The following is an 18,281-nucleotide window of genomic DNA, read 5'->3' on the forward strand; positions in this document are numbered from 1 at the left end:
TATATGCAGAGTTTAGCATTCATTCCCTACATTTAGGGAAGGGAAGTGCCCCCATCATTACAGCAATCAACAGAAAAAAATGGTAAGCTATTTTCTGAATGCTGTGTTTAATGTGATAGTAGTGACATGGTGTGGTATCATACATTATGGTGGTACTGTCAATAGGGATCATTAAAGTTGCAAATTATTGACCAATAACTGATCTCACAATACCCTTCACAGTGCCTGGCCAGAATTGGTTAGGTACAATCAAGCCAATGAATGCATCCAAAAACACTTGCGATAAATTGCTATGACAATTCAAAACTGTTTTATTATATGGAAGCTAAAATGGAGAGTATCTATTAATGGATGAATATCTGAAATATGAATGATCCTGAAGGGCATAATTTTGAACCCCAGCTCAGTAAACTTTTGCTAACACTGGTGGTACAGTGGTTCAGAAAGCTACTCTCAGGCTGGAGGTCCGTGGTTTAAATAACCATTGCGACAAATTTTGGAATGGAATGCTCTACCCTTACATGTTATAGAATCAACATCAATCAATTTATTTCATAATCAAATAGAAAATTAATTTGTACATACCTTAGTAATTATTTGCAGTAGTTTTCTTTGTAATTGTCTGGGGCAAGCTAGTCCCCTGAAAGCTTCCTCAGGGTAGGGCAACTCCCATTCCTAATTTGATTTGAATCTGTTCAACTATCATTAAGATATACACGCCTTCAAAATTTGTCTTATTTCAGTTCTAGAATACAAATAGCAACGCAGTCTTTGATGATCCCTGTAGTAAAGGGAAACAAGTTTAAAGGAATAATCAAAGCCAACCATAGGCTGGCTTTGGAGCTTGCAATTACAAAAAGGAGGGATATCCACAAAAAAAAGTTAAACTGTGAAAAAACGTGCGGCCTTAAAAGCCTGGGTGAAAAAAGTTGTGAAAATCAAAAGTGGCGGCCAATAAATGGCTGCAATGTTGTTAATGCTCATTGTTAAAACTTATCAAGACACACACAAATTGTCAAGACACACAGTAGTGTGTCGTGTGGTCAAGAAAGCCGGCGCACCACACCGTGAGTATATTGACAGGAAGAAAGAAAACAGCTTTTTCACACATGCATAGCTCCATGGCCCCTTCTCCAAAGCACTCCATTTTTGCATTATAACTGTCTGCTAGGTAGGGTAGGCTACGCAGCAAATTTGATTATATTCACAGCAGCCATTTGCAAGATATGGGTGCTCAAAGTTTCATTTTAAATTCTTCATTTTTTTCTTATGCCGTACCGGGACTACGGGGGCTTCGATTTATTTTCACACACTTTGCAAAAAATACTATAAAATGCAAACATGTAACTCGATTGCCTCGATCATTGGCACAAATGAAGAGCGTGTGATGGTGGATTCACTTACAAAGTTTGCTGTGAATCTGAAGAATATTCAAGGAGTTATGAGCATTTATTCATGTAAAAAAAGATCAGACTTTTGTCACGGCTACAGGGTAAACCGAGTATAGGAATAACTTGGAAATTGGTGTGTAGATAGGCTGATCATTGTAGCAGTGCCTCTTGATAGTTTGAATAGCAATAGAGTTACAGCAACAAAGTTATACAGCAAAAACCAAACAAATGTAAAATCATTGGATATAGATGCTCTAATAGAGCAGTCACCACAGGTACAAAAGTTGTACAAAAAATGTTGAAAACACCTTACCAGAGTTCGAACCAGGGACCCCCATACCTAACACCTCCATCCTTAACCACTGAACCACTGTTACCTTGGCTGATCACCTCACTTAATTTCTGCTTTATAAATGAAATTTCTAAATTAAATCAGATTATAATCAAATGTTTGTAATTTCATAGATCTACCAAAAGAAGTTCTAGATTGTTCTAGAACATTCTATGTATGTTCTATTAGCAAAAAATGTGCACTCTATTAGAGTATTACAATAATAGTATTGAATTAAATTATGCAATGCAATACAATAAGTCTGTCTTCAATAATCATCAAAAAGAAGAAATGAAGAAATGTGAGTAAAGAAAACCTCAAAGTCAGCCATAGGCTGATTTTGGGGCCTTACACAGTACAAAAAGAAGTGAAATCCACACAAATGCAGCCAAACTGTGAAAGAATGGTGCAACCTTAAAAAGCCTGGGTGAAAAAGTTGTGAAATCAAAGGTAGCAGCCAAGAAATGGCTGCAATGATGTTAATGCTAAAAATATTTAATAATGGTTACATGCATTGTTAAAAATTTATTAGCATTAACATCATTGCAGCCATTTCTTGGCTGCCACCTTTGATTTTGCAACTCTTTTCACCCAGGTTTTTTAAGGCCGCACCATTTTTTACAGCTTGGCTGTTTTTGTGTGGTTAGCATTAACATCATTGCAGCCATTTGTTTGCCACCACCTTTCTTTTTCACCCAGGCTTTTAAAGCAGAACTTTTTTTTCACAGTTTTGTGTGGATTATTACTTACTGACAGCTAACATGAGGAAGTAGTTGATGACCAAGTAGATGTAATAGGATAGGTGGGTTCTACAATGCAAGACAGGGAAAGAAAAGCATTGATTAGGGTGGATGAAATAGTGAGCATTATCTAGGTGGGTCATAAATGCACGTGCAAGAAAAGACCATGCCGATGAGATATCGGAAGACTACATGGATATTTGAATAATAATTTGTCCCTGCTAAAAGCTGACCTGTTAGGTCTAGGACACCACATTCAAAATGACTGTATAACTGTGACTGGATCTGCAAGAATCTCATACGTTAGTGTAAGCCTAATTTACAACATAATGCAATAAACACAATGGGCGAACTATTTACGAAATCAAAAAAAAATCCGTAAACTTTTTGAGTGCTTGTTTCACAGTGAAGGAAGATGGTAATGGCAAATACCTTGGTACCATTATACTAAGAGTCAGGAATAATTCCAGAATATAGTATGTTCACGTTGAGCTGAATCCTGAAAAACAGCTAAAAATTAAAAGTGGATTTTTTTCTTAACAGAGTTAACATTTCAGCCAACCAGATGATTGTTGGTAACAGCAAAGGTGTCAACAACAGACACGTACGGTTTGGCTCCATTACAAGTTCTGAAAAGGGCTGTAATGGACACTGTAGTTGTATGGCTTCCCCATAGGAAATGTATTGTGAAAATTTTGATTGGCCATAAATATTATGTCAAACATTTGAACAAAAAGATTTTGAAATATTTTTAGCGGGTTGAGCAGTACTACAAATGAGCCAAATTTCAAGATCAAGTGTAATTGCATCCATGAGTTATTAAATGTTTTTGAGGGTTCAGCTCAACGTGAACATACTATAGTAGAATAATTATTTTTCAGGAATGATCAACTGGAATTCACATATTTTTCTTACGGTACAGTATTACAAAAAGGTGGTTGTATTATTAGAATAAGTGACATAGTATTACAAACTTTTATCCCTGATTTTATGCTAATAATGTTTAAGCAAGATACATGACTGCTCTATCAGAATATTTTGGTCTTTTGAGAGTTTGTCTTGTGCTTTTTAGCAATTATATTTTAGCTGTAGAAAATATATGTAGCTTGTTCTATTTCATGAATTACTCTAAGAAGCATTAAGAATAATTCGGTGAATAAATAGGAATAAGGGATAATTTTAAAAGCAGAATGTCTAATGTACTTAAGCCTAGACTCGATCAAGCTCCCATTTTCTGCTCTGTGGACTTTTATTGGCTTGCATGGTTATACCAATCAATACTGCCAAGCTATTATGAAGGAAAAGTGAGGTTGGCATTTGGTTGATATTAATAAACTTTACCACTAACATACTGTATGATTGAACATGTATACATTCAAAATATCAACTTTATTTATACTTCAACTTATAGCATTTGAAAAGTCAGGCAACAGCTATACGTTCAAAGTGGTTTTCACTGGACTTTCAGGAGTGGGAAAGACAAGTCTGCTTAATTGTTATTTTGATGGAGTTTTGTCTACTATTAACGCATCTAGCACTGTAGGAAGTGATATCAGCTATAAGACGTTGAAAATAGAACAAGATACCATTAAGGTATGAGAATATTTAAACCTTTTAAAGTGAATTCTTTCTTAAGCTTGTGACATCCACTTAAAGTTTAGTTGGGAATGTGTTGAAGAACGGGAATGAAGTTTGGGAATGTGCGGTGATATATGCATGGAGTATATCACAAACATAATATGTATAATTATCCATTATAACAAACTGTAGGAACAATACGACTAACCATGCGTACACAAAAATAAGAATTTTATGTAGCACTAAACACAAATTAGAAATCAAGTGACAGTAATCATTTTAACACTACTTATAAAAAATATCATATGAATCTTTTGACTGCCTTATCAAGACACACGGTAGTGTGTTGTGCGGCTCAAGAAGCTGGCGCGCAACACCCGTGAGTATATTGACAGGAAGAACAAAAACGCAATTTTCGCACCTCCGTAGCTCCGTGCTGCCTTGATGAAACAAGACGATGCTTGCTGTGGACACACCTTCCAACTTCAGCACTCCACATTCCAAATTTGAGTGAAATCGCTTCAAGCGTTCCCGAGATATGCGACTTCAAAAATTGGCTTAGTTTCTTCGTTTTTTTTTTTGTTTGTTTGTTTTTTTTTTGTTTTTTTTTTTCTAATTTTTCTTCCTCCTTCGCACACTTACAAAAACTGCTATAAAATGCAAACACAATATCCAATTGCCTTGAACTTTGGCACACTGAAGGGGGGATATAAAGGCACATCTCTGTACCAACTTTGGCTGGAATACGATAAACAGACAAAGAGTTATTAGTGATTATTCACGAAAAATAACACCAATATGTTGTCACACCTACAGGGTAAACCGCTTATGGGAAGAATCTGAAAATCAGTGAGTGAATAGGTTAACTATTGGACCTCAAACCTTTTGTGGTTTGAAAGAAATCGAGCTAAAAACCAGGAAGATACAACGAAAAAACCAGCAGTGTGTAACAATTATGCAATCGAGATTAGCTAATAAAGAACGACTACTTTCCACACCTACCAGAAAAACCGCTTGGGGTAATGCTTTGAAGTTTGCTGTACAGATGGAGTAATCATCTTAGAAAGACTCTTCAATGGTGTAGAAAATCAGACTTAAAGCCACGGAGTTATAACACGAAATCCAACTTGGTGTAGAAAGTGCGAGATCGAGATACTCTAATAGAGCAGTCATCCTAATAGAGCAGTCACCCTGAAAACTATTCAAGAGATCAGCTAGGAACTAGTAACCTGTATAGAGATCAGCTACAAACAAATCGCCCTGTAGAGAGTTCAGCTAAAAACAATTCACCCTGTTGAGAGATCGGTTAGAAGAAGTTACCTTGTAGAGAGTTCAGCTACAAAGAAACCACCATGTAGAGAGTTCAGCTACAAACAAATCGCTCTGTAGAGGGATCAGCTAGAAGAAGTTACCTTGTAGAGAGTTCAGTTACAAAGAAACCATCATGTAGAGAGTTCAGCTGCAAACAAATCAACTGTAGAGAGTTCAGCTAGAAGAAGTTACTTTGTAGAGAGTTCAGCTGCAAACAAATCACCCTGTAGAGAGATCAGCTAGAAGAAGTTACCTTGTAGATAGTTCAGCTACAAATAATTCACCCTGTAGAGAGATCAGCTACGTAAAAGGACTCATCTTGTAGAGTGTTCAGTTACAAAGAAACCACCATGTAGAGTTCTGTAATAAATATATGTATCATATATATTATTTGTGCATTTACTGATAAAATCAGAAATATTTAAAGTATTTAACATTTGCTTCATCTTTTCTTCTTCCTGTGGTAAAGAAAAAAGATAGGTTAAAAAAGCCCCAAAGCCGGCCATAGGCCGGCTTTGGGGTATACAAATACAAAAAGAAGTGAAATCTAATCCAAAACAGCCAAGCTGTAAAAAAAAGAGTGCGGCCCTCAAAAAGGCTATGGTGAAAAAAGATGTGAAATCCAAGGTGGTGGCCAAGAAATGGCTGTGATGGTAGGTTAATGGTAAAAAAATTAATAAAGACAATTCAGGTAAATTTTGTGCCAAGACCAAGCAGTACCAAAATTCACCCGAATTGTTGTTATTAAAATTTTTACCATTAACCTACCATCACAGCCATTTCTTGGCCGCCACCTTGGATTTCACATCTTTTTTCACCATAGCCTTTTTGAGTGCCACATTCTTTTTTTACAGCTTGGCTGTTTTGGATTAGATAGTATATAGCATACGGTACTGTATTTGGACATCCAATTAGAGTATATTAGTGGTTTTCTGCAAAACTCAAGGAAGTATACTTTGGTGGGATTTTATTCTGAGGTAGACAACATCTTTACAGTAGAGAAAAAGGAAGACAAAAGTACTATACATATTCATTATTCTTGCATTAGGGGTGCTGCAATTAACAACCTACCCCCTTGTCTATGTGGCATTTTCTTAATAGTGAATAAATGAAGTCCATGTGTTGTGAGCAGTAACATGGTAAAAAGCATCTGATAGTTAATCAATTGGTAATTAGTTAACTTTGTAAATCCATGAAGCTCATTCAAAGCTATGGATTGGTTTGAACACATGTTGGACTTTACTGCACCCAAATTGATTGCAGGAAATGAAAACCGTGATCCTTCCTACTGTACAGTAATGTTTCACTGCATCAAGGTATCATACAACCAAGTACACCTAGTGTGGGTGTGGGACAGACAAGTGTGCATTTTACAGGAATCAAAAATAACTGTTGTCACACATCCATAGCTCAATAGTTCCTAAATAGAATTATTCAATGTTGTTATGAAAACTCCCTCTGGGTGTGGCACTTTGTAATCCAAATTTGAGGTGAATCTATGTAGCCATCACTGAGATACTGTATACGACTTCAAAGCTTCATTTCATTTTCTTCATATTTTTGTCTTAGCACCACTTAGAAAAAGTTGCTATTACTTGTACATGCTTCAGTCAATTTATTTCAAATTTGCAGGGCATTATGTATATGTTAAAGCATTGCCGCGACTGCTATATGAAAAATAGAGCACAAGGCATGCGGCCGAGATGCTAATAAAACACTCAGCTTTGCCTCGTGCTTTATTAGCATCAAGGCCAAACATCAAGTGCTTTAATTTTTCATATAGCACGAGCAAGGCAATGCTTTAAATGATTTATGGAACTTTCTAGCTGTGTAGCTTCACCATATACTAGGACTCGTAATTAACATGCATAGCATGGCTTATTAATGGCTTGAATACACACAAACTAAAGTAACTCATACGTAGTTCACCACAATAGACATTTATCGCGTATTTTGGCAGGTTATGGTCATGTGCACAACCCACAATTGATTCTGTTGTGACACATGGTGAAGTATTTCCATGATATCTCCAGGACTTGTCCGTTTATATTAACAAACATAACACCAAAGTTACCTTCTCCCACCAATAATCGAAGCTTATAGGTATGTCTATAAAAGCAATCCAGTGGTAGAACTTGTATTGGCTGGGGTGAATGGCTACTCAGGGTGGCAAGGGCCATCATCCTTCACCAGCTTGGGTGATTTGTACTGGTGTGAACGCCATGGGCTATTAGACTGCATTAAAACCATGTGGGCAACTGTGCTTTATTGCCCACAAAGAGTGCTTTATTGTATGACTAAAGAACTTTTTGCAGTGCAATAAAAACTCTTTGTGGGCAATTAAGCACTGTTTGCCCTAAAGTGTACTTTATGAAATTTTAAGTATGCCTTTTCCTTTGATCTCACCCACACAAAGTTCCATAAAAGCATTATAAAGCATGTTTACAGTTGAATTTTTGTACATATCAAAGGAAATTATGCATGATTTTTAAAAATGCAACTTTCACAGCTACAGGGTAGTTAAATCACTGCAAGGAGAAGGTTTTTAGATAGATTAATCATTATACGAGTGCCTTATGGTGGTTTCAAAAAGAATCAAGGTAATAACCATTGAGTTATAACAAAAACTCCAGCTATGTGTATCAGTTGTGCGATCTAGTTTGAGTGAATAGAACATTATTGTCATGCCTACTACAAGACAAACTGCTGAAGGGATGAGCTGAAAATTGAAATGTAAGTAGAATAATCATTGGCCTTTTTCAGCGGAATTGGTTTAAAACCTGTGAGTTATGATGCGAAACCAACTACTTGAAGAAAGTGTCACTATCAAAATACTCTAATAGTGCAATCTCCCTATTAGAGCAGTCAGCTACATATTCTATTAAAGTACTCAGTTATATTATGATTTACAATGTAAAGAGTTCATCTAACCTTACAGAGAGTTCATCTTGTTTTGAGTCACTCTGTAATAGTTAAGCCACCCTGAAAAGATTTCAGCTATGGAAAAATCCCCCTTCGGCTTCAAACAAGTCACTCTGTAGAGATTTCAGCTACATTACAACTCAACTTATAGGAGAGTTTATATAGCTACATTACAAGTCACCCTGTGGATAGTTCAGCTACAAGTTCACCCTTAAGAGAGCTCAACTACCACCCTGTAGGGAGTTCAGCTACATGACAAGTCACCCAATAGAAAGTTCAGTTATGTACATTACAAGTCACGCTGTAGACCATTCAGCTATGTGACAAGTCATCCTGTAGAGAGTTCAGCTACATTATAAACCACCTGTGGGAAAGTTCAGCAACTTTACAAGTCACCCAGTGGAAAGTTGAGCTTACATAACAAATCTTGCTATAGAGGGTTCAGCTACGTATGACACAATAAAACATTTAAGTTCCGTTTTCAGATCTGATGTTCCTAATAGTTCTGTTACAAACCTAATATGCAAATATTAAAAATGGTCTATCTTTAGCTCAATTTTTTTCAAACCACATATGGTTTGAGGTTCAATAGTTAACCTATCCATGTACTGATTTTCAGCTTCTTCCCATAAGTGGTTTAACCTGTAGGCATGACAACATTTTGGTGTTATTTTTCATGAACAATCGCTAATAACTCCTTGACTGTTTATTGTATTCCAGCCAAACGTGGCACCAAGATGCACCTTTGTACCCCCTATATATCTGTGTGCCAAATTGTTGTAAGACAATCAGATATGGCATTCACATTTTATGGTAATTTTTGTAAGTGTGTGAAAAAATGAGGAAAACAAGCCAATTTTTGAAGTCACATATCTCAGGAATGCTTGAAGTGATTTTGTTTATATTTTGTATGTGGACTACTGACGGTGGAGGGCATGTCCACAGCAAAAATCATTTCATTTCATAAACATAGTTCGGAGCTACGGATGCGTGAAAATTGCATTGTCTTTCTTCTTGTCAATATACTCCAATGTTGCGTGCTGGCTTCTTGGGCTACACAACACACTACCATGTGTCTTGATAAGTGCCATAAGGTACATATGTATGGTTCAACTTTACTTAGTATTTACTGTAGGCTTGGAAGATTTGTGCTCAAAATGTTCATCATTATTCTATTCTGAATTTCTTCAAAAAAGTTAGCAATACACTGTTATTACTCCTAAAATCATTCAGGGGCAGATCCAGGGGGAGGGACTTTTGGGGCTGAAGCCCCTCCCCCTACACTTTTAGGCTTTACTTGATCATATTATGCTGAGTGGAATTTTGTCTTAGCATATGCTCACTAATAATACAAATACTCACCTTTATTAACATCTTACCAAGGCATTATCAGTGGAGTTATGCTAAAGGTTATGCAGCAAGGACCCGGTTCAGCATTGTAGGTGTACAAGATCAAGATACTGTAATAGAACAGTCACCTAACTACTATAATAGAACATTCAGTGTAAGCATAAAAGTTGGTTCTCTTATGGAATTTTCCAAATCTGCCATACATACAATGAAGTGCATTGGTCTGTTTATAAGGCTTGTTCATCTACTTTTGTATTTATTACCGGTACCAGTATACTTAATGCAGTTACACAATTTCCATTGAAATTGCTCTCAGATTCAATTTCGTATCAATCAAATTTCAAAATTTTCCAGTTTCAACATTTTATTCTATTGTGCATGCAATTGTGAGAGGGTGCATCATGTGCTTGGTTGTCTGTACCTACCCAAACCTTTCCATTAGCAAATGCTGCACAGAGTCATATACCTGTAATCTAAAAGCAGTATATAAAATATCTACAGGCAGAGGTTTGCATTTTACGTGGAAATGTCTCCAAATTGCAGTATTTTAGCATCTATTTTTCAAAAATTTCCTGGGGGAGCATGCCCCCAGACCCCCTAGTTCAAGCATGCTTAAAGCACACCTCCACCCAACAGATTATTACCTTAAGTTAGCTTCCCCTCTTTTATATATCCTAGATCCATGTACTCATTATTCTCAATAATTATTATTCCTAATTTTTCTTCACTTTCATAATTACATTGTACAACAATACTTTGAAACAGTAAAAACTACTAAATCTAGCTGTATCAATTTGTCAGAAAAGCTATTTTTACTAGCAAGATGTTACAACGAGTAATGAACTATTCCGCATTAATCGTTCTATTACAGTAAGCGACTGCTCTATTAGAGTATCTCCATCTTAATTTTATTTTTATGCCAATTATGGTCTAAAACTGCATCACAACACTGGAATAATGTTGAATAGTGAGTTGTATGTAAGACCTCAGAAATGCAATCAGCATTAATTGCTCATTGTGCAACCACTGGATGCTGTGGATGCCCATAAAAATATATTGAAGCCATTAGGAAACAATGATAACCCACAGTAAAACTTCCATTACTTGAAGTATATGGTTGTTCCAATTTTCTGTACAAGGAAAGAATCTACATTGATTTCTCTGTGATTTGGTGGTTATCCACTGTGAATGGGACAAAAGATGCCTGAGTTATAGGGTCATGAAAGTAGAAAAATGTTAACAGACAAGGCTTTTCACAGTTGATATTCATAAGTTTAGAGTTAGAAAATCATTCATGAACACTAACAAATCTTAACAATGGGCTTTGTAGTGAATCGCTTCGCAGGAAAGTGCTGAATCGACATCACAGCCAACTAAGTTAATAGCGTGTTGAGCAAGCCAAGATACATTGTCCAGGTGATTGTCTTGTTCTTGTACTGTACCTGTGGTAGACAATGAAAACAAGCAGCTGCCTGTGTCTTTTGTCTCCAACAAACATTTTTATCACTAATTCCATGCTTTACTGGTTCATAACTTGCTATTGACTTAGCATATTTACAGTGGACAAACATCACCAGGCGTAGAAATCAATGTAGTTTCCAGTGTTGCTTAAAACACTTGGATGCCTCCTTAGATTCAAGGTGACAATAGATTTTGTGTCCATGGTCGTCCGTTTCCCAATGGTTTCTGTACATTTTTATGCCTAACCACAGCATCCAGTGGTTGTGCAATGCAATTAAAAGATCAATTAAAATACTTTCCTTTACATAACTGGACTATTCTTTTACCCCATCATAATTCCCACATCCCTAATTTATTGTCATATCACATATTCACACAACAATTAGCACCTTGGATGGAGTTAACACTCCATTTGTCCATGAACACTATTTTGCTAAATATCTCAGTCATACAATAATTCACCTTAAATGTGTGGGTGTATACAGAGCATCCTCATTAGGGTGTAACCATTTAGCAGTGTACCGAGTGCCAATCTGTATAGCAAAACAAGGCTGTCTACTGACACATGTGGTGACTGGCTAAACTCACAAGGTAAATATTTGCACACAAAGAAAAAGGTGATGTAGCATCTTCTTTCAGCTTGCAACTTTGTATTGAGCTTTATATGCAATAATGCCAATTTATCAACAAAAATATACAGTATAACTGTGAATTATAAGGACAGTGGGCATTTTTGACAAATCTAAGTCTCACCAACTGCAAAATTCTCAAATAATAGGTTTTTCCAATATTAAGTTTGTTTTTGTCTGGTATCTCTTTATCTACTGTGTTCATATATTTATAGTTGGCTCTGTGGGATACAGGAGGACAGGAGGCATTTGGACCTTTGATGCCACTTTACTATAGGAATGCAGATGCTGTCATAGTTGTGTTTGATGTCACAAACTGTGTTTCATTTAATAAATGTAAATCTCTACTTGATGATGCAAAAAAGTATGCGGGGTCTTCTGTATACAAAGTGCTTGTTGGAAACAAAAAAGATCGCATCGACAGAAAAATTACCACCAAACAAGGAGAAAGCCTTGCATCTCACGAAGGATTGCTATATTTTGAAACATCTCCGCTGAAATCATTCCCAGAAGAGCTATTCACCCATGTGGTACATGAACTTCACAAAAACATGCAGAAAAATACTGTGTCAAGTCCTGCTATTTTCCTTAACCAACCTGCACCACCATCTTCAACATGCATCTTACGCAAATGTTAAATGTTATACACACTAACCTAAGTTGCATACAAAAGTGTTGGTACTGAATCTAGAGACTGTTGCATGCTGTACCACCACTGTTCTGTATATGTATTTGAATATGTTACATATAAAATTTAATGTGTTTTTTAACCTTCACAAGCATACTGTAGGTAGTAATAACTGGTAAAAGCTTCTTTGCAACCATGCAACATTACTTTTCTTGGTATCACACCTATACGTAGCTTAGTAATGTGTACTTTCTTGGACTCATCATTTTTTTACAACCAAAATGATTTTGGATAAGGAAATCATAATTATTTCTTTTAACGGGTTATTAATATACCACCTTGACATCTCAGATCAAAGGAAACCACAGGGTTATATTTCACATATTGCCCTGACCACAGGGCGATATCTAAATACTGCCCCATGGTTAGGGCGATATCATGATGTAGCCCTGACCACAACTGCCTTTGATGCTGAGGTAGTTACAAAACATCAGTTCACTTAGATTATTTGTATAAAGCTACTTAAAATTTTGCATTGTGGGTTTGAGTTTAACATGTTGGTTTAGTTAGGGGCATTGTTGTGAAGCAAAAAGAATTGAGTGAGTCAGCATTGGTAACAAGGCATCACTACATAATTGTTTTTGCAATGTGGGGATTGTTTTTTTGCACAGCACATTTCAGCTGCATGATCAGACATTCCCAACCTATATGTCTAAGTGTTTATTTTAGCATCTTGGGTTAGTTGGTTTAAAATATGATAACACTACAACCATTGAAACCCACAATCATTTCTTTTTGTTCCCACAATCAATGTTTGCAAACCTCTGTATAAAAGTAATGTGGTGAATGCAGGTTTGTCTTCCTTCACCTATTAGGTGAGTGGTATAACTACTTATACCATAGCCATGCGGCCCTCGGGCTTGGGAATATCAGGCAAATCCCTTGTGGCCATGGTATAACTATTAAATATAATAAACATAGCTGCATATAGTAACCTAGTTTATATATCAGGGGGATCACAGTGCCATGCTGGGTGAAAACTAACTTATCACTAAACCAATTCACTATGGAAGTGAGCATTGAAATAGTTAATCCTGAGCCAATTATACCAGTGAATTTGGGACAATACCCTATAATAGGTTGGTATAGGTACAGAGAATAACTGCCTGCATAATAAGTTATCGTAACTTGACAATACTTTAAGACAGCAGCAGCAACAACAACTGAACAAGTACAACTAACACACAGTATTTATACACACACATAAAACCATGAAACTACAGGTACAGAACAAAGGGTAATTAAACAGTACAAAACATACATGAGAAAATAAGTACAAGGGCAATTAATTACAAAACCAAGGGAGGAAAAAACAGGTTACACAAAAACATGAATATTAACTAAGTACAAAAACATGTTAATGACATTAAAAGAGAGTCTGTACAAGCAATGCATCTAATCACTAAGGAATGTCATTAATTACTACAGTCTGTCGATAAGTACACAACAAAAGCTGTTTTCTGCTAATAATTAGAATTTCTCTACTCAAAATTACTCCAAATGTAAACCACACTTCTAATTCTAAGATACATACCATTCACCTAAAATATAAGTACTTGTTTAGATATTAATTTTACTCATCATAAACCACAATAGTAGAAATCACCTAGCTATGTTTTTGCCAAAATTGTTAGAGAAGCACTCATTAAACACCACTTTAGAATACTCCCCAACCACAAAAGAAGCCTTAAAGTTAATTAGGAAGAAGTATACATCCACTAGTATATATGAAGTCAAAAGGAACCAATAGAAAGGTACTTTTTATAAAAAACTGAAATATTTTTTCATCATTTCACTGATCTACAGGAAAATCTGTTTACTTTTTTTTGGAAATAAAACTGCACAGCCTTCTTCAGAGTTGGGTTACTTTTGTAACTAAGTTATGTAGTAATTATACCTCCTACATCTAATTTGTAACTAAATATGTTGTAATTGTTGTGCTATATACTCCATATGGAGATTCCTGTACAGTACAATACAATGCAATTATTAGTGTAGTTATTATTTAATGTGTGTTAGGCTATCAGAATAGGTCAATGCTAGACCTATTAGACCCTCAGAATTATTTTTGTAAAGCATTATCATAAATCACTCTCTATAGAGTTCTTATGGATACATGTACATGAAATTGACTAGGAGAAAACATCCTGACCGTCTGGCAGACTCCTATAAACGTTCAAACATCAGTGGCGGATCTAGTATAGGATTTTTAAAAGGGGGTTTCCGAAAGTTGGTATAGTTGAATAAGGCATCTGATGCAGTACATTTCTCCGGAAAATTAGTGAGATTTTAGAAGCTCTGAGATCGGATTTTAGGCTATTTTAGTTTGCATTTACAATAAATCCAATGTTTTAAACTGTAAATACTATAGCTTACTGTAGTGTAGGGCAAAGATGGTGACTACAAGCTGTAGCTTTGATTGCTCTATTAGAGTAGTTACTTGACTGCTCTATTAGAGTGTCTCGATCGTTTTTATGCAGTGGGAGCTAAAAAGTGAAGTGTTGCTGAGGGTTTAATAGCTATAAATGGTGTTAGTTAAGTGTAACTGCATGCATGCTACTGGTATGTTGTATGCTATGACAAATTGTCAGTACAATAATGGTTATGTATTTATACTGCCACTGACCTAAATTTAAAAGGTGGTTTCTGTCGAAACCTCAGAAACCCATCTAGATCCGCCACTGAGCATTAATCGGATGGCTGCAGGTTCAAGGTCCAGTCATGAATTTTTTTCTCCTTTCCTCACCTTTTCAAACATACTTCATGTAACAACTTTAAACAGACTGTAGGACCAGATGTCCTACAGACCTTCAGCACTTGTGCTGTAAAGCCTTAATTAAAAAATGTTACTTTTAAAGTAACTATATAGTACAGGCTAAAATATATATGTGTATATATGTACAACTACTGTATGTACTGAATACATGTAAGTATCATTTTCACGTATATTCCAGCATGGTTCTCACTGACTGTACATAGGACAATTTGTAGAAATCATGATTGAAGTATTTGTAACTAGGCCTGCAATATGTCAGCATAATAAAAATCATAATAGGCTGGAGTGCTATACCAGCATATTAGGTGGATATTTCAAAGTGTGGGACCTAATTTCCCCCCAATAGAGCAGTCCAAACTGCACCTTAGATCACTACTCACTAATAGAACAGTCACTTTGTAGTGAAATACTCTAATAGAGAATTCACTGTTAAAATGTTCCAAGATAATTGCAAAAAATATTGTTAACCTATAGAAGCATAATACAAGCATAATGGGAATACTGAGCAGCATAAAAGTTTAGAAAATTCCTGAAGGAATTTTAGGTTAAATTTTGAGCATATTTGACTCAGGCTTATTTGTAACTCACAAAATTAATGCACATCTCACCAGTAAGTCTGTTGTTGTGGCATAAAATAGTAGCAATGCACTGCTTTGTTTGGCCTCTAGTCTTGCAACTGTGGTCAGTGAGGCTGGCACCAAAAATACAGGTTGTGATGATCCTTTTAAAATTGGCTGCCTGTAAGTTTTTTCTTGTTTTTAATGCTGTATTTGGTGTTGAATGGAATAAGACTATTCTGTAAAGGTGATTTTTGTCCCATATTATGATATTATTTTATGATGATTTTTAGATGAGGCATTTTAGCAGTGTGTGCTAATTTAGGATTGAATCCTACTGAACACTACTACCATAATACTGTTTGATACTATGACATATGTAATCAGTCATCATTGTTTTTGTTACTATCATGAAGGTTGACATGTTTGATTTTCACATGGCTTTCACACAAATTGACACAATACATGCAGCTAGTATGGAGGGTGGGGGCTACAGGGCACTCCTCACACTTCATAGAAGTCAACCAAAGAGAAAGCAGACTTAGCAGCACTGGAATCTATGAATGGATAATGCATGAGTGTAACTACTTGTAGGTGTGCATGTGAACCATCAACCATGTGGGTTAAGCTGAAACAGTCAAATGCATATAAACTGAGCTGACACTGACGTTAACACCATTTATATGATATGCATATACGTATACAGTGGGATGCCTGCACATTATACTCTTACTGTATTTTTCATATAGCACTAGTACTCCTGCTAATGTATGGAAAACATCCTCCCACGCAAAGTACACGAGAGTTAAACACAGATTTATGGTAAGTAGCAACTGTAAATAAGGGTGGATTTAGTAGGAGTGCTTGGAGTGCTGAAGCACCCCTCTAAAATTATTACTTATGTGTTTGAGCTACAGGAGGAAACTAGTAGAAGATACAGATGAAATTGAACTATACACATAGAAAGCTGCATTGAAAAGATCAAGAGGACTAGTCTCTTACAATAATTAATGAGAGGTAGTCAAAATCTCATTTAAGCCAACTATGACCCATAACTTGGCCTAATTTATCCCTACTCCTTCCTTTTCAATTTTTAAAACAGCCTCTTGCCCTCCTTTGGGCCCCTATCTCCCTCCTCCCCTTTTGGAGCTCGCCTGATACAGTCAACCTCCCTTTAAAAGTGGTGGGAAACTTGATTATTGGCTAATTGCACAGGGGATGCTCTGGATGGTAAGGGATTGGTGTAAAACGTGTGAAAATTTGGTATACATAGCTTCAACCATTGGCGAGCTACAACACACTAAATATTCATCTTAAAAGGAAACAGCTCTCTACTTGTGTGCAATGAAAACTCACACTTGTTTGTTAGATTATACTGTAAAACAAAATGAAAATCTTAATGAGAAAGGTTATTTGGTGAGCCAACCACAATTACTTCTTTAACATAATTTTGTATGCAAAAAATTATGTAATTATTTACACACTCTTTTACATAACTACTGCAGCTAGCTAAGAATTTAAAATGAAAGTAGTTTGCTACACCTGCAGATATACAAATGGACAATTAATCCTTATAAATTTATAATTATAGTTCCTAACCAGTTAGTCAACATTACTTAGCAACTGTCTTAATATTGTAGCTATTCATTACTTTTGGGACTGCTTTATTAAAGAGAAAATACTTCTTGAGTAATTCTACAGGAACCTAATGCTTGTGATTATTTCCAGACAGGTGGTCATCTAGCAGCTAATGAAAGTTGTATAATTAAATACAGTATATTCATGAGAGACGTTGCAAATGCACATTAAATTTCTCCAAGGCTGTTACTTTAATGTGCTTCATTATTGCAAATGTGTCAGCTTAGTACATTACACTTTAAGAAGAGACGCTTGCTCTGATGCAGGCTGAAATAGTTGTACAACTCTCTAATGGAGCATTCATTGATGACCTCTATATCTTGTATTGTGGCATAATGCATCAAATGATATTATCATGGTTGGCAATCTTTCTTACCACTATAGTTACTATAGTGCTGCAAAAAAAAAAAAAAAAAAATGGAGGTACACTTAATAGTAAAATAAGGCATTCTGCAACAATTACAATTTCTGTTGGTCCATACCTAAGCATGATGCAACATGCTGTGACCACATGATACCCTAGATTATGAACAAACAACCCTGCAAACAACCTATCACATTGTTTATCCTTGTTACCGGTGTTCAGCTCTCTCTGTGTTTCAGTCAACTTCCACACAATCATGACCTGATGTAATCAGTTCCAATTTACTTATGCACGCGCTGCACTTGCACATGAAGTTATATATGTAGTTAAGCTATTGTTGTAATTTTGCACACACAGTATTTACACATGTACGTAGTTATACACGTAGTTAAGTAGTTAAATTATTGTTGTAATTTAGGCTGCAGGAACATGTGAGTCCTACAGACCTTCAGCTTGTATGCTGTAAAGCTTGATTAAATAAATGTGCTAATCTAATCATGTGTATAGAAGCCATATTAGCATTATTTATCAGCTACATGCAACCA

The 18,281-nt window shown here is 35.9% G+C and overlaps 1 protein-coding gene and 1 long non-coding RNA gene across 2 annotated transcripts in view; one reads left to right on the forward strand and one right to left on the reverse strand.

Moving 5' to 3' along the window:
* Positions 1-12,528, forward strand: part of LOC136263538 (uncharacterized) — a 28,090-nt gene extending 15,562 nt beyond the window's left edge. The window contains exons 2-4 of the mRNA XM_066058140.1: positions 37-82; positions 3,874-4,055; positions 11,929-12,528. Coding sequence (XP_065914212.1) covers positions 37-82; positions 3,874-4,055; positions 11,929-12,351 — 651 coding nt within the window. The 3' untranslated portion in view covers positions 12,352-12,528. The remainder of the gene's footprint in view (positions 1-36; positions 83-3,873; positions 4,056-11,928) is intronic.
* Positions 1-18,281, reverse strand: part of LOC136263742 (uncharacterized) — a 139,601-nt gene that overhangs the window by 57,913 nt on the left and 63,407 nt on the right. The window lies entirely within an intron of this gene.

This window comes from Dysidea avara, chromosome 1 (assembly GCF_963678975.1).
Source record: "Dysidea avara chromosome 1, odDysAvar1.4, whole genome shotgun sequence".
Taxonomy (NCBI): Eukaryota; Metazoa; Porifera; class Demospongiae; order Dictyoceratida; family Dysideidae; genus Dysidea; species Dysidea avara.